Source organism: Rhinolophus ferrumequinum (assembly GCF_004115265.2).
Source record: "Rhinolophus ferrumequinum isolate MPI-CBG mRhiFer1 chromosome 5 unlocalized genomic scaffold, mRhiFer1_v1.p scaffold_110_arrow_ctg1, whole genome shotgun sequence".
In the NCBI taxonomy this organism is placed as follows: Eukaryota; Metazoa; Chordata; class Mammalia; order Chiroptera; family Rhinolophidae; genus Rhinolophus; species Rhinolophus ferrumequinum.
In genome coordinates this window covers 16,404,812-16,429,047 of record NW_022680355.1, presented here as the reverse complement: position 1 = coordinate 16,429,047, position 24,236 = coordinate 16,404,812, and the positions used below count along the sequence as shown (strand labels likewise).

Sequence of the window (24,236 nt, the reverse complement as noted above, 5' to 3'; positions counted from 1 at the left end):
GAGACCCATTTAGTAAAAGCCAATCATAAAATAACAACAAGAGAAATGACATTCCCACCAAGATTTTCAAGCTTATAATTTTCTACACTGCCATCATAAACATCATTTTTACTATTTGAGTTTCCCTCAGCATCATTATTTAACCAAAGTTTTTCCTGGTCACTCTTTTTTAACTCTCCTTTTGCAAAAGTGGTATAAATTGCTCTCCTCAAGTTGGAAATTTAGTAAGACTGAAACTACCTTTTCTTAATCTACTAATGTTTTTCTCAGATTGTCCGGTCATCCTGGCTCCTGACCTGGTGATTTTACCTGTTCTGTTCTTCTCACTGTGTCTCAGTTATTTGTGTCTCTTGCGCCCAGTGATACAATGTGCGGTGGTAGCACCTCGTCTACAGCCTTAGGGGAGCTTAATAATTTTGTCGGCCAAACCCACAGTGCCAGTTTGTCATCTAAATGCTTTCCACAGTACTTCTGCCCTCACTTCATAGGTTCATTAGATCCTTTTTCTTTTAAATAAGATGTTTACTCTTATGTTATTGTGACACTCACGGATCTCAACCCACCCAGTCTGAGGGATAATTGTACGAGCGGCTAACCGCCTTTCATTAAGATAAGAAATATGCTTGATTTCCTGTATGCGGCACGCTAGCTTGGACATAAATAATCTTTCTGCCCTATTATTTTTTTATTGACTTAACTGGACTTTGTTTCTGTTGTGAGATGTTTTGTTTTTTTATGTCAGATTTTCTTGTCTTCTAGAGAAGGTGATATTATAGTTGTGTTTGGGTGTCTTTCTCCCTTTCAACTAAATTTTATTTTAAATCATATTTGATTATGTCTTGTCAAACATTTTCTTTCTGTGTTTCGACACCTTATGTTTTATCAGGAAGCCCGTAGAACAATAATTCAACCTCTCTACTTATCCATTATCTTTTCCCCCCAGATATTTAAAGAACAAATATATAAAGATTAGTTTTAAATCTAAATTTTTGTAATGTCTTCTGGCCAACATATATTAGAAACAGTATACAATAGTATTTCAGTGGTTGTATGATTTCAGTACAGTACTATAAATATCTGCCTCTGTCTTCAGAACTCTGAAGAATAATGTGGTTACTCTTTATGTTTTAAAATGCTATAGAAACTGCCGTTCTCTGACCTCCACCTCAAAACACAAAAATACACATACTCACAGAACGTTTAACAACCACATATCCCAGAGAGCCTTCTTTTCACATTTAGCTTAAGTCAGGAATTATCAGTTATGTTCTTATATACTTTTTTTGGAATTGATTTTAGTGGAAATATATATTACCAGCACATGGTAAGTGAGTCAGTAAAACATATGCTTAATTATACTTAAGCATGGTTAAGTATAAATTAATATAAATTTTAATCTCCCATCTGGTTAAGCATGGGAGATTAAACATACTCATTTAGTGCCCCTTCCCTCTGAAATGCCACTAAATTGACAGCAGAGAGTGTTTTAAAAGACGAACCCACAAGGAATAGAAAATAGGAGACGAGATAACAGCTGCCAATTTTTGGAAACTAGAACTTGGACATTTAGTAATCTTACCGAACTCGAGAAAACGAGTCAAAAGCTGGCAGTGAGAAATTGGAGAAGCACCTGATTTTATATTTCAGAATCTTCAAAAGGCTTAGTAATTGCCAAATGCAGGTACCTCTGGAAGTGGAAGTGAAGCTACAAACAGTAGACATGATTGAAAGTGTGTTGCAGTAGCAGTTGGAGCCCCTAAGTCCTGGCATCCACCTGGCAGGAGACGGGAGGGTTACTGTTTGGAGAGGACAGCCGGGTGTGTCCTCCCACCCCCACACACCACCAGAGGGAACACAGACACAACTGAGGGTGGGGCGGCTGGAATGAAAGCACACAGGAATCGAGTATCTGGATTTGGGGCATTCCAGCCTTTTCCTCCACACAGCTCCCAGAACTTCGGCAGGAGATCAGAAGAGCCTTCTCTGGGGAATCTGACCAACCTAAGAAAATAAACCCAAAGATACAGACTTTAGGGGAACCCCAGTGAAACTGCTCAGCCAGTGAAGACACAGTTGTGAAGCCCCACCTCTGCACCCAGAGCTTGCCACCAGCTTTTCAGTGTCCTGCTTTTAAATATAAGCAGACAATGAAGTCACTGTTCATTTGAGGAAAGCAGCTAACATGAAGGACAAAGGAGAACAAATGGAAAAAAGCAACTTGTAAGAAACAGACTGTAGCAAAAGTAGAACACTTAAAAAATGCTATCATTAATATCTTCAAAGGAATAAAATAGATATTGCATCCATAAAACAAATATAGAATGCTATAAAAAGGAACATTTGAGAACAACAAAGAGCTTATGAATATAAAACTGATAATAGAATGAAAGATCTTAGAGGAGGGCTTGAAAATAACAATTAGAGAAGTTTCCCAGAAAGTAGATGATAAAGTCAAAGAGATGGAAAATAATAAAGATATGAGGAAATTAAATGACAGCCCAGAAGATCCCACACTGTAACAATAAGAGTTCCAGAAAGAGAAAATGGAGTGTGGGGGGTGAAATGTGGGAGGGGAGGTTGCAGAAATCAACAAAGGAATTAGGAAAGAAAATTTCTCAGAACTGAGAGATGTGTGAGTTTTTAAGATTGAAAAGATCCATTAAATGCCCAACCCTGTGGATAAAACTAGATCTAGACCAAGCCCAGAAATGTGAAGTTTCAGACATGGAGAAAAACTCCTACAACCTTCTAGAGACAAAAACAGGTATCATATAAAGAAGCAAGAATGAAAATGGCAACACCGGAAACTAGAAGACAGTGAAGGCATTGCCTTTTGACCAACAATATTTTCCAACTTAGAATTCATAATAGCCAAATAGTTAAGAAAGAAGGTAGCTATCAGACACTCAACGTTTCAAAAAAAACGTTTCTTCCATACACCTATTCACAGGGGCTACCCTACCGGAGGATGTGCTCCTCCAGGACAAGGGAATAAAGCAGGAAAGAAGAAGTGAGATGCAGGAAACAGGGGACCCAAACAAAGGGAGGCCTAGCAGATGGTGAAGGGAGGCCCCCAAGACCCAAGCAGGTCACAAAGCTCTGGGAGTGATGTCTGCAAGACACTGAAATTGGGAGAATACCCTTTCTGTCTGAACATCGTCAGAGGAGACTTATGCAGCTGAAAGTGAGTTTGGGATTGAGTTAGTGACAACTATGTAGAAAACAAGCAAACCAAGCAATAATGCAGTGATCAGCTCCAAGGAAAATGGAAATACTGTGCTAGGAAGAAAAAAGAAGTCGCAGAGGGCTGCGTGGCGCAGCTGTGAAGAGCTTTTAGGTAGTCGCAGCGATGCAAACTCCAAAACTTTCTCTATCCAAAGTTAAAATCTACCTCTGTTGACAGCATAGGAGGGCAAAGACGTGGCGGGAAGAGGGAGAGGGTGGGAGTCGGAGAGATCGGCACAGATGGGAGGGAAACTGCATTGTTTTCATGTCTGAACCATTGGAATGATTCTCCTAAAGCAAGAGAACTTTGTAAATGAGAATTATTTTACTATTTGTCATAGACTTTTCAACTGATTTCCATAACAATGTGCTTTCTTCCCCTCTTTTTCCTCTTCAGAAATTAAAACACAGAGCACGGGGCTGTTCACCTGATATAAGACAAATAGACCTCGATGTCAACCGTACATTTAGGGACCATATTATGTTTAGAGACAGATACGGTGTTAAGTAAGTAAAGTTTCATATTTATGCAGTGTAAATAGCATTTGTGAATAGTCTGTATCCAAGTCTTTATTAATTTAAAATGTGAGCGTTTAGAATGTCTTGCATAGACTAATTTTGATTCACATCCTCAGGCTTAAGCTTTTGCAGATCAGTTGGTCCATGTTGTGTGAAACTTAGGTCCTAATTAAACTTAAATTTTTAAAATTTTGACAGATTTGGTGCTATAAAATTGGTAGAGAATCATTTTATGATTTGGGAATTCTTAAAAATGTGGTAGGTACTTTTATTTAAAGTCTTAGAAAAGAACTGAGAGATTGTGTTGCTTTTCCAGAACCATGTCATTGCTAAATAATATCTCTATGGCCTTAACCCTGTGCATAGATGAAACTAAAAAAAGGTGGGAGGAATGAATGAATGAATGAAATGACTATGACAGTTTATGAATGAAAGGTACAGTTTTGCTGACCTCTGTAGTGGCTGGGGTTCAACCATAAAAACAGAAACAGGTAAGAGATAGCTGTTAAGAATTGTGAAGAATTGGCTGACACAGTTGTGGGGGCTCCCTAGGCCAGTCCAAGGTCATAGGCAGCCCATCCGGAGGGCAGGCTGGGACTCGGGCAGGAGCCGCAGCTGTCGTCCACAGGAGGGGTTTCTTCTGTAAGGGGCCGCAGCCCTGCTCCCCAGCCTTTTCACTGAATCCGGCCTGTCCAGACGATCGAGGGCGACCTCCCCTGCTTAATGTCAGCTCACTAAGGATTGCAGTCAAATCTGCACATTACCTTCTTTACAGCAACACCTCGATGAGTGCTTGAATCACTGGGTAGCCTGGCCTAGCCAAGTTGACTAATAAAGCTGGCCATCACAGCCCCTCCTCGTCAATTTCATTTCCAAAGAATAACAAAGTCATACTTCACACAACTGGATACAACTGCTCTGCTTATGACAGAAAACATGTTAACCCTTTCCCCACAAAAGGATGCAAAATCTTTGGGTGATGTTCACTCTTCGGCTTTGATATCATACAACTTAATTACTATGATACAAAGTTAGTGTTTATCAATACATCTTACGTAAAATGGTAAGGGAAAAGCAAAGGAAGAAAATACAATGTTTATAACATATATGCATATACCAAAGTAAGGAAGAAATACTCAGTATTTATAGTCATCCTTCCTGCGCCTGGGCACGTGGTCCCTCATAGCTGGGATGTAACTCCCTTTCCACCACCCACTCCGTAGTGCATCTGCCTTCAGCTGGTGGTGGTTCTTTACCTGGTGGAGTGAGCGAAACCTTTATTCCTAAGGGGTCTGGACCATTAGCAGTCCTGTCTGAACTAGATTGTTGTGGTTTCCCATTGACTTGCATTGGTAATAACTAAGAGGCACCCTGAATGTTCTCCTGTATTTTAGACACTCTCTTCCTCACGTCCACTGTGTAGTAGCAGCTCACTTTCTCCTTAGTAGTCAGGGTCAGTCACCCAGCCAGTACTGTTACCTCCTTCTTTGCCTGTTGATTCGGAGACATGAGGAGCTTGAAGTGGCCAGTGGCAGTCCCACTTCCGGTTCAGTAGAATGTCTGCTGTGTCTCCTCGCAGAAGCATTCCTCTTTGGAGCTAAGCCCTGGAGGCAGAGAGCCTACCATCCATGGGAAGGGAAAGCAGCATTTGCTTGTGGAATACCGGGGTAACAGTGACTGGGGCCTCTCCCATTTCCACCCCTGACTCCGGCTGCGGGACAGACAGACACATCTGTTGGCGGCTGATCGGTACACACAGTCTCCTAGAGGGCGCTGCCCAGGCCTGTCGGGTATTGTGCCCAGTGGCACTGTGACAGGCACCCGAAGCCAGTTCCACAGTTCTGTCAAGCCAGCTGCTTCTGTGGGGACGATCTGATAGTGAGAATAAGCTCAACCAAAGAGGCCAACAAATTTAAGAAACTGTGAAGCCCTTTATGTTTTTGGTACAAATCCTTTCTATCAAAATGAATGTTATCTAGCCTCAAATTTAGACTATATAGAGTATTGTCTAAATTTGAGCTTGGGATCATTTCTTTATTATAATAGCAATTTTATCTGGATTATTTATTTTCAGTTCATTTTTTTTAACGTTTTCATTTTTAAAAATGTGTGAAATAACTAAGTGGTGTTCAATGTAAACTTTCTTTTCTCTAGGCAGCAGTCTCTATTCCATGTTCTTGCTGCGTATTCTATTTATAATACGGTAAGTCAGAGCATGCCTGCCCTCGGCCCTTGGAGTTGTCTCCTGAGGAACTGGAGGGATCTCTCGGCACTGCTTTCCTGTGACAGTCCTTTAGGCTGCTTTTCTTCACCTCAGGGCTGGACGGCCTTGCTGTCTCTTGAGCTCTGTGGGTCTCTGCAAGGCCCCTGTGGTAACCCTGGGCCTCAGAGCAAGGGAGCTAGAGTGGGAAGACCACAGCACGCAGCGAATCTCACTTTTCCCTTCTCCAAACTGTTTGTTTCATTATTCTCATGTTGTTGTTGTGTTGTGTGTGTGTTTTTTTAAGTCGTGAAAGAGCAATTTATTAGAAGAAAAAGTATACTCCAAAGAGGTAGGAGCAGACCCAAGCAGAAGGCAGTGCCTCAAGGGCCCATTATTAGAAGAGAAAGTACACTCCAAAGGGACAGGAGCAGGCCCCTAAGCAAAAGCATGGCTCAAAAGGCCTGTTTCGTTTTTATTTTAAGCAAGGAGGACTGGGAACCAGCAGGGCTAGAAGCACAGGAAGTTGGTAGCTAGATTAATTTTTGCTTGACGCAAGGTTACATTTTGTCCATTTTGTGAGGTCCCACTAGGACCTGTGCCTGCTTGCTATCCCCAAGAGCAGGCTCAAACTAACCTTTCCGGTAATGAACATTTATCATTCTGGGGGGAGATGAGATTTTGGGGAAAAATCAGTTAGGGTTGAATGTAATTTGGATGTTAAATAAATGCTTGTTGACTAGGTTCCAGGGAGGACAGCCTTGAACCTTGGATTATGTGCTTTCTATTGTAATTAAAATTTAAGTTACAAGGGACAGAAATTCTCAAACTAGGGCAAGTTAAAAAAGAGTTTGTTCAAGGATCTTCTCAGAGAAATGAAGAAGAAGCTGGGCCTCATGGGAGTCGGAGCTGGAAAGTGAGAAGCCGTCAGCTAAAGGAATTACCGTTTTATCGCTTCCATTTTGGGGCCCCATGTGGAATCTGATTATCTCTGTGATTGTTGATTCCACTTCTTCTCTCTCCAGATTGTTTCCTTTGCCTACTTACCAGTTTTTCCATGGCTAAGACTGCTCCCATAGACTCACTGTGACCTCTAGAACATGAATTGTACCATGTTCTGTTCAAGTGTACACCATCTGATAGACCCTAGCTTTGTTAAGATTTCCTAGAGAGTTTGTGATTAGTCAGTGCAGGCCATTCATTGTTTCCCTGGGGTCCGGTGTCCTCTTCTGCTCCAGCTTTGGGTCATGTGGCATCAACATGAATCCCTAAGGCCACGTTATATGCAGGGGATGTGGGGAGAGTGGGCACTTCCCAGAGAAGGGCGTAGGCTGCATTCGTGTCCCCAACTGCGTCTATGTAAAGGCCTAGAACTGAGAGGAGACCAGACAGCCAACTGGGGCCTGTCGGAGAGAGAGATTTGCCAGCATCTGAGCAAAGAAGAGGAATGAAAAAAGAAAAAGCAGCTATTAAGGCTCTTTACAGAGGGCATAACAGTATGGAACAGGGGACAATAAAAAATCCATGTAGGCTTAGATTCCGTCCACACCTCTACATTTATTCTTTTATATAAAAGAAGAACACAATTTTCTTCTTTTATAGTGAGTGGCTCAGTGGTATAAAGATAGTACTGTTTTCTCATGTAGAATTGCTCATTACATAATGTGTTTAGGCATTCTGGGATAATTTTACGGGCCAGTTTGGATATGTGCATATACATGTAATTTGATCTAAAGTCCCCATTTCTTTGTTCTCCTTTACTCCTTAGGAAGTTGGATACTGTCAGGGGATGAGCCAAATCACAGCTTTGCTCCTTATGTATATGAATGAAGAAGACGCCTTCTGGGCCCTGGTCAAACTTTTCTCAGGCCCCAAACACGCCATGCACGGTAGGAAAACTCCAGAGTTTATCATAAACAATAAGCAAGGGGGAGAAGAAAGGTAAATGAAAGACAGACTATGGAAGATGTTTGATAGAACTAAGTACAAAATTTATACAAAAACTTTATGTCTCGTTCAGTAATTAGTGTTTGTTACTAATTTCTTATTCCATTCTTTATTGAACTTTTCTAAATTTTTCTGTTCACATTTATAGTCCTTTGTGTTCACCCTGCAGTATACTGTTGGCATTTAAAAATGCTTTCCTTACTTGCCCCATGAATTAGAAGAAACTAATTTAGGTTTGGAGGAATTTAGGAAAAACTATGATTGGGAGAAATAGAAGATGCCTTTTGATCAAAACTTTTAGACAGTCATGCAGTTATTTCAGTGAAATGTTTATTGTTGATTGGATATTGCAGTGTATAACTCTTTGTCAAAGAATATTAATTGAGAAATGACACTTAGTATTTAAAGAAAAGGTACTGAATCATTAAGTAGTTTTGTAATGCAAGTATGTGTTTTAGTTCTTTCAGCTATAAAATCGATTCCATTTTTCTTAAAAGGCTGATAACACCTTCTGGGCACTTTATTATTTAGTATTTCAAAACTTGCATAATATTTTATTTTCAAGTTAAAAGACTGTTTTTAATAACCTTTGCCTTATTATATTTGCTAAGTATGTGCAATAAACTTTATTTTAGAGAGTTTGGATTGCAACTTGTCTTGGAAATAAAGTGACATTTGTCCATATAATGCAAAATTATTTTCCCAATGCAATCATATGATAATACCAAATTAAAAACAAAATTTAACACTAATCACTCTAAGAATGGATCATCTAAGCTCTATTTGTGAATATTTAAACTGTATGTGGTGGGGAACCACAAAACATCACTTTAATGTATAAAGCGGTATTTTAACATTTTCAAAATGATGACCTTCCATGTTCATAGTTTATTAAATCTCACATTCTTACCATGTGGTTTTTGTGGGAATATTTTGTGTGTGTGGTATGTGTGTGCACACGCATGCACACACTGTGTGTTAGCATTTGGCTGTCTCCTTCAGTGTTCCTTGTGAACATTGTTTTTAGTAAATACTATCTTGCCAACTGTTTCTGGACATTTTGCGCCCCATAAATAAATTCCCAAGGAAAGACACATATCGAACTGCTGTTTAATAGACAGTATTATTTAAAAAAGGCATCTTAAAAAATAACCGTGCCTCATATCAGTCCTTATTTTGCTTTACCATTGGTGCTGCTGATGTATGTTGAAGAACAATGGAATGTTACAATTTAAGTAGTACATAATTATGTGGAAGATTGCCTGGTTCTAGAAAAGTCTTTTCTATTAAACATATCTGATAGCTTACTTTCAGCAATTAGGTCACCAGTGTAATCTATAAAGCAGTGTTAATTTTGCTGCCCTAACATTTACATTTACAGTGCAGTTTTGGTTATTATTATGGGTAAATTTGTACTTAGAGATATTTGTTTCTAGGTCTGGCTATGAAATTTTAGAAGTAAAGCTTACAACAGTTCTTTGCATTTCCTATATAAAAGTTGTATGTATCACTTACAAATGTATAGAATAAAATGAGGGCTGAAGAAAACAAGGTTTAAAATATCAAGTCTGGGCTATAACTGAAAAGTGAAGAAATACATGTTAGGTATCTTAGCAGCCTTGAGCTAGTGTTTACTATTGAAGAGCATTGCTTCTTTCAAAATCACACTTTTTCTTGAAATTCTTCTAATTCTCACTCCTATCAAATTGACCATCTCACAGAGAGATATGGAATTTTTTTTATGAAACCATTTCACTGGAAAGTATTACTAAATATTACTAAAGGAGGAATAGAATTTCTATCTCTGGAAATTTTTACACACTCTGTAGAAAACTGAGAATTAGTTAAGAAATAGTCCTTCCTAAAAGATGATAAAGCAATATTTTCCCACTAGCGTGTTTCTTGGGTTCTTAGAGGAACATAGTTTCACTTTTTGGATACAGATGAAGTCCAAAATCATGTAATTTTGGAAGACTGAGTTAATTAAAAATAAGTTTCTTTAGCTTATAAAACAACTTAGAAACATTAAGAAGCTCATACCCATTATGAGCTCATACCCAAGAAGGGTATGTATAACAGATAGCGTTTCCCCTGGATTCTTTTTTTATAAACATAGAACATCTATTAACATCTTTCAAAGTTACATAGAACCCAGATTGTTAAATGCTAATGTGGAGAAATGATAAAGCATTTAGTATATGTCCCTTTAATGGGTTGTGTAGCATAGCTGAAAGGAAACTTCTAAATAAAAATGGATGTAAAGTTCCATGAGTTAAATACACAAAATCAATAACAACTTACCATTTAGAATTGGTTACCATCTAGAAATCTTATTTATATATTACATTGTATAATCAATTGGGATAGAATATAATTTTTGATTCAACAGTGATCGTGTAGTGCCAGTGTATTTTAGCTGATGTTAAATATCACTATAGAAAGGATTAAAAAGTGTTAAAAACTTTGGAAGCATGTTTCTAATTAAATTGTTAGAGTAATAAAATGTTTGTTATGTAATAAAATAAAATGTTTGTTATGTGATGTACTAATAGTAAATGACAGGAAATCAAGATTAGAATAACCTATAAAAATTGGCACATTTAAGATATAGCCCAATACTTGAAGAAAACAGATGATATTAATAAATGCCTTCAGTTTCCATTTTTTTCTTAGCTTCTTAGTTTTACTTTTAATTCAGAAATATTCTGTCCTCTTTTATATTTGTGAAAGGTTATAGGGGAGCTTTAGAATACTAGACTACAAGTTTCATTAACCAAAGCTCACATACAATTGTTTTTTTGGTGGGGAGGAAGAATATTTTGGTGAACTACTGGATTTATTTTTTGTTGACAGTTAAAAATCAAAGAAAAACGTTGCATTTTAAGATAGGGATTTTTGTGATACTGTGTATGAAATATTATTTTTATGTTTGTATTCTAGGCTTTTTTGTCCATGGTTTTCCTAAACTCTTGAGGTTTCAAGAACATCATGAAAAAATACTGAATAAATTTCTGTCCAAGCTTAAGCAGCACTTGGTAGGTAGATGTGGCACTGACCTACACCCACCTATACCAAGAATAAAGCGAGAGGAATTGAGTGCAGCCTTCGGTCTTAATTGCCTTTTTGATTTATAGTGTTGTCCATCTAATTTACAATGCAGTCATAATTCCCAGTTGTTTAAAGAACATTGTATTTGTGAAATTCAATGTTGATGAACTATCATAGACCTAACCCAAACTTCTTTGAAGGTGATATATACAAACAATACAGCTTTTAAAGACATGATATTTCAGTAATTTTGGAGGTGTTTTTATTGCACAGAAGTTATTTTAAGGGTCATACAGACTCATCCTTTGTAAACCATATATATATAAGCTCTATGATAAAACATAGTCGTTTAGTAAAGCAAAAATACTTTACTATAAAGTATATTAAAGAGAATCAAAATGTTGCATTATAATCATATGATAAGAAGGACTTGGTTTTCAAAAGTAAAAGTTAGGGAGAAGGAGAGGAAGAGAAAAAGTAGAAGTACTCCAGCATGAAAAAGACTTATAACAAAATGCTTTTACGTTTAGCTTTGACAGCTACCTCCTACAGCCTCACTTAGTATTGTATGTCATATTTTGTTTGCTGCAATGCAGAAATTGTGAAGTCTTTGTTTTTTTCAGGATTCTCAAGAAATCTACACCAGTTTTTATACAATGAAATGGTTTTTTCAGTGTTTCCTTGATCGTGTGAGTATTTATTTACAAAGCCCAATCATAAAATTATAAATATCAGAGAAGGCAAACTATTAATCTTCTTTCTGTTTTGTTTTTAATTATAGACTCCTTTTACACTAAACCTCAGAATATGGGATATCTACATCTTTGAAGGCGAACGAGTTCTTACTGCTATGTCTTACACAATCTTAAAATTACACAAAAGTAAGAAAATGTTTAAGTATAAACAATGCACAAAAATTTTAACTCTGATTTCTCATTCCCCACTCAACTTCAAGTTCATTTCCTTTTAGTAGTGAGTCAAAAAGAATTCTTAAAAATCAGTAAAGAAATGATCTTCAGTTGGTAATTTGTTTTCATTGGTTCTTCGGACTGGAAATCTACTAATTGCAAAGGTCTTTGATTCTTAAAGTCTCAATTCAACCTTTAAAATTATGTGACTCCTTTGTGACTATGCAGAGAAGAGACTCACTGAAAGCTTTAGAATGGCATATGGCACTTCTGATCTGTGCCACACAACATAGTTACACGTTCACAGTACTCTCCTCTCTTAGGTTATTCTTGGATGATTCATCTGTTCAGTTTCCCCACTAAATTGTAAGCTAATTGAGTACCTGGGGTCATGTAGTTGTGCTTGGCATTTTGCTAAGTACATGTCAGTTACTTTCACGTAAGATTGTTTGATTGCTTACTACATGAAAAGCATGGAGCTCTCGAGCACCAGATGATTCGAGCTTTAGACAGGAATGAAAATTCCTGTAAACTCACAGCTGTACTGTTCACTCTGAAAGACAAGGATTCACAAGTGTGGTTCGTTTCCCTTACACCCAAATACTTAGGCCCCCAACACACAAACCACAGCACCAAAACTAAGCAATTGCCAATGAATTGTGTTTGCAATATAGTCATACGAGTATAACCACAGGAGAGCCATCGATTAATCTTTCTCTCCCCGCCTCCTCCTTTTCCTTGTTTTCTCTCTTTCTGGATTATAAACTGACCAAGATATAGAACAAAAGTACACAGTTTATTAAGATACCTACTTATTAGTTTAATGTTCCCTAAACATGATGTTCTATTTCTCCATAGCTCTCTTTCTCCCTCTTAAAGTATGTTTTATTTCTATGACTCTTGATTAATTTTGACAAATAGTTTCTTCACCTTTTGTAAATAAACTTTAAGCATAACAATTACTTTATATGCTATCATTTCATTAAATAGGCTGTGGGGAAAAAATCTTTCTGCTGCTGTGTATGTTTTCTTAGGAAGAGAAAGCTCAAAGACTTACAGGATGTTCCCTTCATCACCATATAAAGCTTCAAAAACTGTATCTGGGCACCTTAACCAATAGTTAGCTGAAGCTCCCAAGTGTTTTCCTTGGTTTTTTTTTCTGATTGCCTTAAGAATGTTACAAGACATTGTTCCTGGAGGTTCACCACACAGCAGTTGTAAATAGTAAAAAAATTAGAAACAACCTAAATGCCCAATAGTAAAAAACTGATTAAGTAAATTATAGTGCACGCATACAGTGGACTCTTATATAGTTTTTAATAATGATGACTAAACTTATGTTTGTTGAAGTGAGAGAGATCAGTGATTTACATTCCTGAGTGGGGAAAATGAGTGAATGACACATGGAAAGTATAATTTATTTTTAAACATTGATACACATCTACATAAATCTACTTATGGGGCAGTGGCTAGTGGAATCTTAGCTGATTTTTACTTTCTGTTTTGTATCTGTAATTTGAATTTTTTCATTAAAATTAATTTCATGAGTAGAAATATAAATAAAATTAGTAACCCAGATTTTTCCCCCCCTGCAATTCTGAGAGTAAAAATATAGACCTATCAGAAAATATTTTGGTCTTACTGAAATTCAGTGATATTCACAATGCCATTTTTAATTTGTTTGCTATGCCCTTTTTAAAAAATGCTATATCAGAATAGAATACATTATCTTCTCAACCTAAAGTAGCTGTTGACATAGCATTTGTATTTCTTTCATCCTTTCTTAGAACATCTAATGAAATTGTCTATGGAAGAACTTGTAGAATTTCTTCAAGAGACCTTGGCAAAGGACTTTTTCTTTGAAGATGATTTTGTGATAGAGCAACTTCAGATTTCTATGGCAGAACTAAAGCGGGCAAAGTTAGACCTTCCAGAACCTGGTAAGAAATATGCAAATACTTTATATCTAAATTGTAATTAACATTGGAAGACGTGGCACAATTAACACAGGCAATTTCTGTTTTAGAACATAAACATTATGCATACTTGTGATGACATAAATCAATGTCTTACCAGCTGTTTATGACTTTATTCTTATTTTAAGAAAAAGCAAATAAATGTATTAATTAAATTTACCTATTCTCAAAGAATAACTGTATTCTTCCTACTTAAATTTAGAGTTTGGTTGACATGTAATGTTGTTCAACAGAAGTAACCATGTCACTTTAAAGTGGCATAAAAAGAAGCACTTTTTACTTTCATCATTTCAATTTGTGGAACCATATGCAATAGCAGAGCAAGTGAAAGTCCCATTTTACAGAGGAAACTGATACTAAAATGCTTAACTACGACGTGACAGACTAGCAGATAGCATTATTGACACTAGAGTCCAAGTTTCCTAAGTACTAAGCCAGGGCTCCTTACAGTATGTTGCAGTGTAGGTAATATATTTTATTGATTTATTTCAAGACTTCTTTCAGTACCGCCTTTTAGGTTTTCTGCTAGGTGCTGGGCTGGGGAATAACAACGGAAAGGAAAGACATGCTTCTTGCTCTCAGGGTGCATGCAAAACAGATGAAATTAACAAAGATCAATAGGTGGTGAAGGGTAATAACAGAGCGCGATCCAGCACGCATGGCAAGGACCCAGGGAGGGGCCATCGGGGGACAGGGGAGAGAGGAGAAAATGTAGAAATATCAGTAGGAATTACTTCTAAGAGTTTGACCAGATATTACTTGACAGTATGGTTACTGAGGAAAAGTTGTTCTGCCCTTTTCTTTTTTACCTTTGTTGTGTGGATGAGTGTGGGAAAGGAGTGGGAAAGTGGAAGATCGTGGGTGAAAGGTAAAAAATAGATAACATCAGTTAGGTGAGTTGGATTTAGCACCTCCAGTCAATGTGGCTCATACTTTGATGTTTTCTCGGATGTGTGTATACAAACCAGCAGAAGTCCATTCAGGGAAAACACATCTTTTCAAAAACCAAGCTCTGCTATTCGTTATTTAATTGCAAGAGCCCTAATCATTAGTGTTTCTCGGAGGTTTGTTCTGGCTCATCAGGCGACACTAGAAAACAAGCCATCACGGCGGTAATCAGGTGTGGGCACGGCCCTGTGAGGCCATCACAGCAGAGATCAGGTGTGAGCACGGCCCTGTGAGGCCATCACAGCAGAGATCAGGTGTGAGCACGGCCCTGTGAGGCCATCACAGCAGAGATCAGGTGTGAGCACAGCCCTGTGAGGCCATCACAGCAGAGATCAGGTGTGAGCACGGCCCTGTGAGGCCATCACAGCAGAGATCAGGTGTGAGCACAGCCTGTGAAGCCATCACAGCAGAGATCAGGTGTGGGCACGGCCCTGTGAGGCCATCACAGCAGAGATCAGGTGTGAGCACGGCCCTGTGAGGCCATCACAGCAGAGATCAGGTGTGGGCACAGGCGTGTGAGGCCATCACAGCAGAGATCAGGTGTGGGCACGGCCCTGTGAGGCCATCACAGCAGAGATCAGGTGTGAGCACGGCCCTGTGAGGCCATCACAGCAGAGATCAGGTGTGGGCACAGGCGTGTGAGGCCATCACAGCAGAGATCAGGTGTGGGCACGGCCCTGTGAGGCCATCACAGCACAGATCAGGTGTGGGCACAGGCCTGTGAGGCCATCACAGCAGAGATCAGGTGTGGACACAGGCCTGTGAGGCCATCACAGCAGAGATCAGGTGTGGGCACGGCCCTGTGAGGCCATCACAGCAGAGATCAGGTGTGAGCACAGCCCTGTGAGGCCATCACAGCAGAGATCAGGTGTGAGCACGGCCCTGTGAGGCCATCACAGCAGAGATCAGGTGTGAGCACAGCCCTGTGAGGCCATCACAGCAGAGATCAGGTGTGGGCACGGCCCTGTGAAGCCATCACAGCAGAGATCAGGTGTGGGCACAGTCCTGTGAGGCCATCACAGCAGAGATCAGGTGTGGGCACGGCCCTGTGAGGCCATCACCTTTGCTAAGTGAGGTCAGCCCTTTCCTTCTACTTAGTAATGTTTATTTGCTACTGATTCTGTCCTGTAGCACCAGAGTGCATTCAGAACACAGTTGTTAACTGCATTCTTGCTACTTTAACATTTAAGTATCCTGCCTGCTTAAAAAAAGAGTTTAAGACAAGTTTTAGTGAAAGATACATAGAGAGAAAAAAAGCATAGAGTAGAACTGCTTAAACATGAAAATAAAATACCAAAAGCTATGTAACTCAGATCTAACTAACAGCTATTATTTGTTGAGTGCTGACTATGTGCCTTCCACTGTCTTGTTTCCTAAAACTAACTAGAAGGGGAAGTACTCATCCTCATATTACACATGACGTCTTTGTAAGATCTTTTCACAGGAAATGGCAGAAGGGGGATGGAGAGCAGAGCGGGGTAAGAGAGGGCAAGAGATCAGTAAGACCGGAAACACTGGCAGCAGTTCATGGTGACCACTGGCAGTAAGGGCGATGTGGTCCGGGCCTTTACTTTGCCAGGACAGTAATCTCTCATCTGCATTTCTGCCACTACGTTTGCTTTCTGGACTTTTTACCCCACAGCCTGCCTGTTGTTTTCCTCTTTACAGTATTGTAAGCTGTGTATATGGAATATTAAAATAATTAAGTGAACATTATTTAATTATTTTACGTTTTTTCTAAAAGAAATTTTCGTACCTGTCGTTTTAAAACGATAGGTTATTTCTGTTTGGCTCCTTACATACCGAATGAGTTTGCAGTCTCAACAGTTTGCGGGTCCCTGGTTGTAGACCCACACATTAACATGGTATTGTTACGTTTTTAACTTTTTCTGTTGGTTGGATTGCATATTCCATTGTTTTGATGCATTTCTTTCATTTTTATCGGTTGCCTTTCTTATGTATTTGGTATTTTAACTTCTTTTTCTGTAAACTTTCCTGTTCATCTTCTTCCCAACTTTCTGTTGCTCTATTCATACAAGTTCTTGGTAAGTTAAGGAGATTTGCCAGCTTAACATATGAGTTGCAGATGCTTTTCATGTAGAATTTTAAAATTCTTAATCTGTCTTTTTCTTTATGGCATCTCAGTTTTGTGCCATGGGTAAAGAATTTTCCACATGCTGAATGGAAACTTTTTAAAATTACCCATGTTTTCTCCTATAATGTTTTATTTTTTTACACTTGTTTTTATTTTTTATGCTTAAATCTTTAGCCCATTTAGAATTACTTTTTGTATAAAGAAGGATGTAAGGACTTAACTTTGCTGGTAGTCCAAATAACTAACCCCGTTGGCTTAATGGCCTCTTGCGAGTTGAGATGCCATCTTTGTCATGTAATAAAGTCCCCCAAAATGTCTATATGTGAATCTTGGCATTTTATGCTTTTCCACTGATCTGTATTTTTATAGTTACAAACAATTTTAATATCTATGGTGGCTGATTTTTCCTCATTACTTTGTAGTCTTTTGTCAAGTTACAAAAAAAGAATCCATTCGTATTTTAATTCAAATTGTATTGAATTTAAAGATTATTGAGAGAAAATTGATATTTCTAAGTACAAACTTTTACTTTTCAATTGTTCAAGTTTACCTTTAACACCCCTCAGTTGAATTCAATTTCTTCATTTGACTGTTATGCATTTTTTTGTCTATCCACATCAACCCCTATTTCTATAGGTAATTTTATCTTTATTGTTATTATGAAGTAAACTTTCTTTCCATGTTTTTTCTAACTGGTTAGGAAATCTTTTGATATATTGACACATTGATATTAAAGTACGCATAACAAAAGTTACCATCTTAACCATTTTTAAGTGTACAGTGTAGTGGTATGAAACACATTCATAATGTTGTATAACCGTCACCACCATCCATCTCTATCTATAACTCTGTTCATTTTGTAAAACTGAAACTCTACTCATTAATCAAGACCTCTCTATTTCCCTCTCCCCCCAGCCTCTGGCAACCACCCATTCTACTTTCTGTCTATGGTTTTGACTAAGTAGCTCATGTAAGTGGAATCATACAGTATTTGTCTTTTTGTGACTGGTTTATTTCACTTAGCATGAAGTCCTCAAGTTTCATCCATGTTGGAACGTGTCAGAATCTCCTTCCTTTTTAAAGATAAATAATATTCCATTGTATGTATGTGTAACATTTTGCTTATCCATTTGTCTATAGATGGACACTTAAGTTGCTTTTACTTTTTAGCTATTGTTAAATAATGCTCTTATAAACATGGGTGTACAAATATCTCTTCAAGACCTTGCTTTTAATTTTTTTGGGTACGTACCCAGAAGTGGAATTGCTTGGTCACATCGTAATTCTATTTTTATTTTTTTGAGGAACTGGCATACTGTTTTCCACAGCAGCTGCACCCTTTTACCCACCAACAGTTGACAAGGGTTCCAGTTTCTCCACATTCTTGCCAACCTTGTTACTTTCAGGTTTTTGTTTTGTTTTGTTTTGTTTTGTTTTGTTTTGTTTTGTTTTTTAGTACCCATCCTGATCAGTGTGAAGTGGTATTTTTATTGTAGTTTTGATTTATATTTTTGTAATGACCAGTGATGTTTAGCATCTTTTTATGTGTTTATTGGCCATTTGTATGTCTTCTCTGGGGAAATGTCTATTCAAGTTCTTTGTCCATTTTTGAATGGGGTTATTTGGTTTTTGTTGTTGAGCTTTAGGAGTTCCCTCTGTATTCTGGATATTAGTCCCATATCAGATATATGATTTGCAAATAAATGTTTCCTTCCATTCCATGGTTTGCCTTTTTACTTTGTTGATACTGTCTTTTGCTACATGAGATTTTTTAATTTTCATGAAGTCCAATTTGTTTTTTATTTTGTTGCCAGTACCTTTGGTGTCATAGCCAAGAAATCATTGCCAAATCCAGTGTCATAAAGCTTTTGCCCTATGTTTTGTTCTAAGAGTTTTATAGATGTCGGGTTTACATTTAGGCCTTTAACCACGTTGAGTAATTTTTGTTAATGGTGTTAGGTATGAGTCCATCTTTGTTTTGTTTGTGGAGAACCAGTTTTCCCAGCATCATTTGTTAAAAAACTGTCCTTTCCCCATTGAATGGTCTTGGCACCTTTGTCAAAAATCATTTGACCATGTATGCAAGCAAGAGTGTACTTCTGGGCTCTGTTCTATTTCAGTGGTCTTAAAGTAGATGTGTTTATGCCAGTACCACACGATTTTGATTACTGTAGCTTTGTAGTAAGCATTGAAATCAGGAAGGTTCCTCCAGCTTTTCAAGATTGTTTTAGCTATTTGGGGTTCCTTGAGATGCCATATGAATTTTAGGATGGGTTTTTCTGTTTCTGCAAAAAATGTCATTGGGGTTTGATAGAGATGTCATTAAAGCTGTAGATCACTTTGGGTAGTATGGACATCTTAATGCTGAGTCGTCCAATCCAATTGCTAGTTTCTTTCAGCAATGTTTTGTAGATTTCATTGAATGAGTCTTTCACCTCTTAGGTGAAATTAACTCCTAAGTATTTTATTCTTTCTGATGCTATTATAAATGGAATTGTTTTTTTGTAATTTCCTTTCAGATTGTTTATTGTTAGTGTATAGAAATACAACTGATTTTTTTGCATTGACTTTGTATCCTGACATTTTACTGAACTAATTTATTAGCTGTAACAGTTTTTTTTGTGTGTGTGGAATCTTTAGGGTTGTCTACATATAAGATCATATTATCTGTGAACAGTGATAATTTTATTCTTCCTTTCCAATTTGTATGCTTTTTATTTCTTTTCCTTCCCTGCTTGTTCTTGCTAGAACTTTCAGTGCTGTATTGATTAGAAGTGGTAAAAATGGGCATCCTTTTCTTGTTCCTGATGTTAGAGGAAAAGCTTTTAGTCTCTCACCATTGAACATGATGTTTGTTGCAGGTTTTTCATGTATATGGCTTTTATTATGTTGAGGTAGTTTGCTTCTATTCCTAATTTATTGAGTGTTTTTAATCATGAAATAGTGTTAAATTTTGTTAGATGCTTTTCTGCATCAATTGAGATGATCATGTGGGGTTTTTTCCTTCATTTTGTTCATGTGATGTATTAGATTGATTAATTTTCGTATGTTGAGCTATCCTTGCATTCCAGGAATAAGTTCCAGTTGGTCGTGGTGTATAATCCTTCTAAACTGCTGGTGAATTCAGTTTGCTAGTATGTTGTTGAGGAGTTTTGCATCAATGTTCATAAGGGATATTGTTTTGTAGTCTTCTTTCCTTGTAGTATTTTTGGCTGGCTTTGGTGTAAGGATATTGCTGGTTTCATAGAATGTGCCTGATTTATAACTTAAACTTTATCATAAATATGTATGTATAGGAAAAAAAACATAGTATATATAGGGTTCAGTACTATCTACAGTTTCGGGCATCCACTGGGGATCTTTGAACGTATTCCACACAGATGAGGGTTGGGGAGACAGTACTGTGTTTTCTCAGAAAGTTGTTCACTTCCAGTTTCTGAATGTATTTATATAAGATTTTGCAAAAACCTTTTCAAACATATACAAAAGTGGAACAATGTTAAAGACCTTCTCCATTTATTCATAACCCAGTTTACTGATTCATTTTAAAGTGAAAATAAAGATATCATAGATGCTATCTAGATACTATTAATGCTTACTTTAGTTTCTGTGTCCAAGAAACAGGGACCTTTTTCTGGCAAACCACAATACCATTATCAAACCTAACAATTAACAATGTAATTCCCAAATTTGATCTGTAAACCAATTCCATATCAAAATTTGTTCTTGGCTCTTTTTCTTAACCAAGGATCTCACTTTGTATTTGTTTGACATGTTTCTTAAGTCTCTTAATATACAACAGCCTCGTTTTCTTCCTCACTTCCCACTCCTGCTTTTATTTTTCTTTTTTTCAATAACACTTTGTTGAAGAGATCGGTACGGTTGTCTTGTGGAATGTCTCACATTCTAGAATAGTCTAACTTTTCTTTCCCATAGTCATTTAACTCATTCCTCTAGCCTCTATATTTTCTATAAGCTAGAAGTTAAATGTAGAGGCTTAATGGCATTCAGATTAAACAGGAGGTAGGTACATAATGTCTAGTTTTATTAATATTAGTGGTACTGAATTTAAACTCTGGGTAAAGGTGGTGATAACCAGATCTCTTTATTTTAAAAATAAGATTTTTTTAAAATTACAAATCTATTCAATTAGTAAATAATTTGTGTCATAATGTGTTGACACAAATTATTTACTAATTGAATAGTTTTGTAATTGTACAGAAGATAATGCAGTTTCCTTTTAATCTTTCTTCTGATGGTTTTTGCTTCCATTGATAATCCTTGCCTAAAACAAGTATTTACGGGAAGTTGCAAAATAGTAATTTTCAAATTCCATTATTTCTTTTATCAGCAGGCTTTCTTCTGTAACGAAGAGGTTCCCCCCTTCCTCAATGGGGCCTCTATGGTTACTGTAAAATGTATTTCCTACTGAAAAGGCAAAATAAATGTTTAATTATTTTCTTTATCAATTTTCAAAATTAAGAGTTGATGTTCTGATTATTTCCAAAGGCAGCAAATCAGCTTTTGTTTCAGCTTTCTCATTGTGAATTCATATAATTTGATTCTAAACATTTTAATCAGATATAATTATTATTGTTTAAATGCTCAAACTGTTCTACATTTGGCCACTGACATCTCCCTTAAACTGAGTTCTGTGTCCTTTTGACTATTAGTCTTTGAGTACTTCCTTGCCTTTATGTATAACAAGATACCTGGCTTATCCTACAAATCCTGTTCCTGACTTTTATTACACAAATGATACACAAATATAGCCACATAAGAACTCCAGATGATCTTTGAAGTCTGCTGAGTAATGTGTGAAGGCTCTCCATTGCTTCATTGTTCTCCCATTCTCTCCTACAAAGGTAACAACTCAGCAGTTTGGGGCATATTCTCCTAGTCTTTCTTTTCCTTTTATTTTTATATCTAAACTTAAATATAAATACATACATTTACATAAGTACACATAGCTTTTTCGTAGATAATCTTTTATCAACAAGTGCTCCATTCTATTCCTGATTTGCTGACACTGTTTATCCTTATGTCATTGTTTTGTTAGTCTTCATTTATTGTGAGTATATCAAACTTTCCCTTCATATTGCTAATCATATTTCCAGCCATTTCTCTTCTGTCTTATGTTGTTTTTTCTGTTTTATTTATAATTCTGTAATGCCCTTTTTTTTGCCCCTGCTAGTACTACACATGTTTAAGCAGTTATGTTTTAGCTCTCTCTCTCTTATGAAAATCAACTATGAAGACCTCAGTTTAAATAAAAAATACTTTCAATTGACATGTGAAGTATCAAAATGATTCAAATGATTTCTTGTATACCCCATGCCCCAAGTGATACTTAGATAGATATATTTCTTTGTTCTCCTCAGGTATCTTCTAGTCAAATGAAGCCATTTGGCAGAGAGTTTTGTCACTTAAGGCAATCATTCTGGTTGGAAAGCCTCTGTTGATCCACTATGACTGCCAATTTGGCCCAAATTCATAGGTCTATATAGAATAATTGAGAAGAAATGTTTCTTAGAATAATTGAGAGAGCCATTTTAAAGTTTATCTTTTATTTAGATATCAGAAAATACGAACCGTAAAGAACCTTTTTAAGAAAGAAAGCATTTTGTTGCTTTTATCTTTGGTACCTGTTTTCTTTTTTTTTTTCCTAGAGAATTTGGAATTTTTATTTTGTTTGTCAATAGAAAAACTTTCCCATCTGTAGTATTGCATTTTTTCCTTTGTAATTTTTTTTTTTTTTTTTTTTTTGGTAATGTCTGTCCAAATGTTTGCCTGGAACACAGGAAGAAAATGTTCGTTTGTGCTTGTCCGTACCAGTGCTTTCTGTAGATTACAATTGGGATTTCTTTCGGGCTTACTTTCAGATGATTGCTCTGTCTTCGTCTTCCGTCCACCTCTACCTCTAACCATGCCTTCTCTTGTTCCTTCATGGGTTCCTTTTCTTGAGTTCATCTTTTAAATGACCTGTCTGAAGTTGTGTTCTTGGCCTTCTTTTCATTCTGCACGGTCTCTGGGTACTTTCATCATTTCCCGTGGTTACGGCCATCACCTCAAAGACTTCCAACTCTGTACCTCCTCCCAGGTCTTTGTCCTGGAACTTCTGAGCCTCAAACTCATTTAGTGGACACCTTAAATGGTCATCTTCACCCACCTGCCCCTCAGATACTTCGAACTTAATGTGTAAGTCTCCACCCCGCCTCCAAACTTTTCCCCATTTCTTCTCTGCATTTCCTATCATGGTAAAATATTAACATTCACTCACCCTCTTAGCATCCGAAATCTTCTTCTCCCTGCTACCCCGGTTTACTTGCACTCCATTTAGCTACCATTTAGCTATTCTTTAGTCACCAAATTCTGTGTTTCTCTTGATTCTCAGTATCACTCTTGCCTTCGCCTCCTCTCCAGCCTCACTGCCAGAGCTGCGTCACCTACACTGGAAGCCCTGCCTCCAGTGTCGCTCACCTCCCTGCCGAGCCAGTGTGTTCTTGTGGGATGGCTGGCCCTGCAGAAGCACGTCAGTGCTTACGGGGAAATCCACACTCCTTAGTTTGACATACAGTACTCCCCTGGGCTACTCGTTTCCCTGCTTCCATCCATCTCACCTCCCGGCCGCTTTTAAAGAGTGATAGTAACAGAAAACTTTTGAGTCTTTTAATAGATTCCTTGCTAAATGCTTTCTTTGCATACACGTATCAGTTTTTTTTTTTCAACAACGCTTTGGAATAACATATTTGTTAGTGAAAGTTGGTCTGTTTTTTAATATCCTCAAGGACAATTTTTCATGCACGGGATTATTTAGGTTTTTAAAATTGGCATTTGACCTACTAAAGTTACAAATCCAGAAACCTAGTTCCTCTTTAAGTTTGATAATACAGCTTAAAAAGTTTTCTTCCTATGCTTTACTCAAAGATTTTGACTATCATTCCTCCCCGCCCCCCGCAAAAAAAAGGCAAAGGACAGAATGTAATACTGACGTTTCTTGAAGTGATGGAATGAATTCTTTTGTATCCTGATTGCATACACACACATAAACAAATCAATTTCATTAAATTAGTTTAAAAAATTGCCCCTCTTTTTGAGAGTTTGAGTGTGTTTTCACTTTGATTTGTTTATCTAATGAAAAACAAATGTTACTCACATGTGTTCAACAATTTTCACATTAGTGTATGTGAGTTAAACACTAGGAAACACAAAGTGCAGATTTTAAAAATTAAATTATTTCATAAAGATCTTAAACAGGTTTATGATAAATGTGTGTAAATAATTGTCTGCTTTCTGCTTCCCTAATCTTTCAAGTTTAATCTGGTGGAAAGAAGAAGTCTAGCCTATGAGCCTAACTACAATATTTGTTT

At 37.2% G+C, this 24,236-nt stretch overlaps 1 protein-coding gene across 2 annotated transcripts in view; it reads left to right on the top strand.

Annotated features, from left to right (window-relative positions):
• Positions 1–24,236, top strand: part of USP6NL (USP6 N-terminal like) — a 148,217-nt gene that overhangs the window by 108,749 nt on the left and 15,232 nt on the right. For both annotated transcript variants that reach the window (XM_033100773.1, XM_033100774.1), the window contains exons 8-14: positions 3,623–3,732; positions 5,899–5,947; positions 7,713–7,833; positions 10,832–10,926; positions 11,563–11,628; positions 11,721–11,820; positions 13,635–13,787. In XM_033100773.1, coding sequence (XP_032956664.1) covers positions 3,623–3,732; positions 5,899–5,947; positions 7,713–7,833; positions 10,832–10,926; positions 11,563–11,628; positions 11,721–11,820; positions 13,635–13,787 — 694 coding nt within the window. The remainder of the gene's footprint in view (positions 1–3,622; positions 3,733–5,898; positions 5,948–7,712; positions 7,834–10,831; positions 10,927–11,562; positions 11,629–11,720; positions 11,821–13,634; positions 13,788–24,236) is intronic.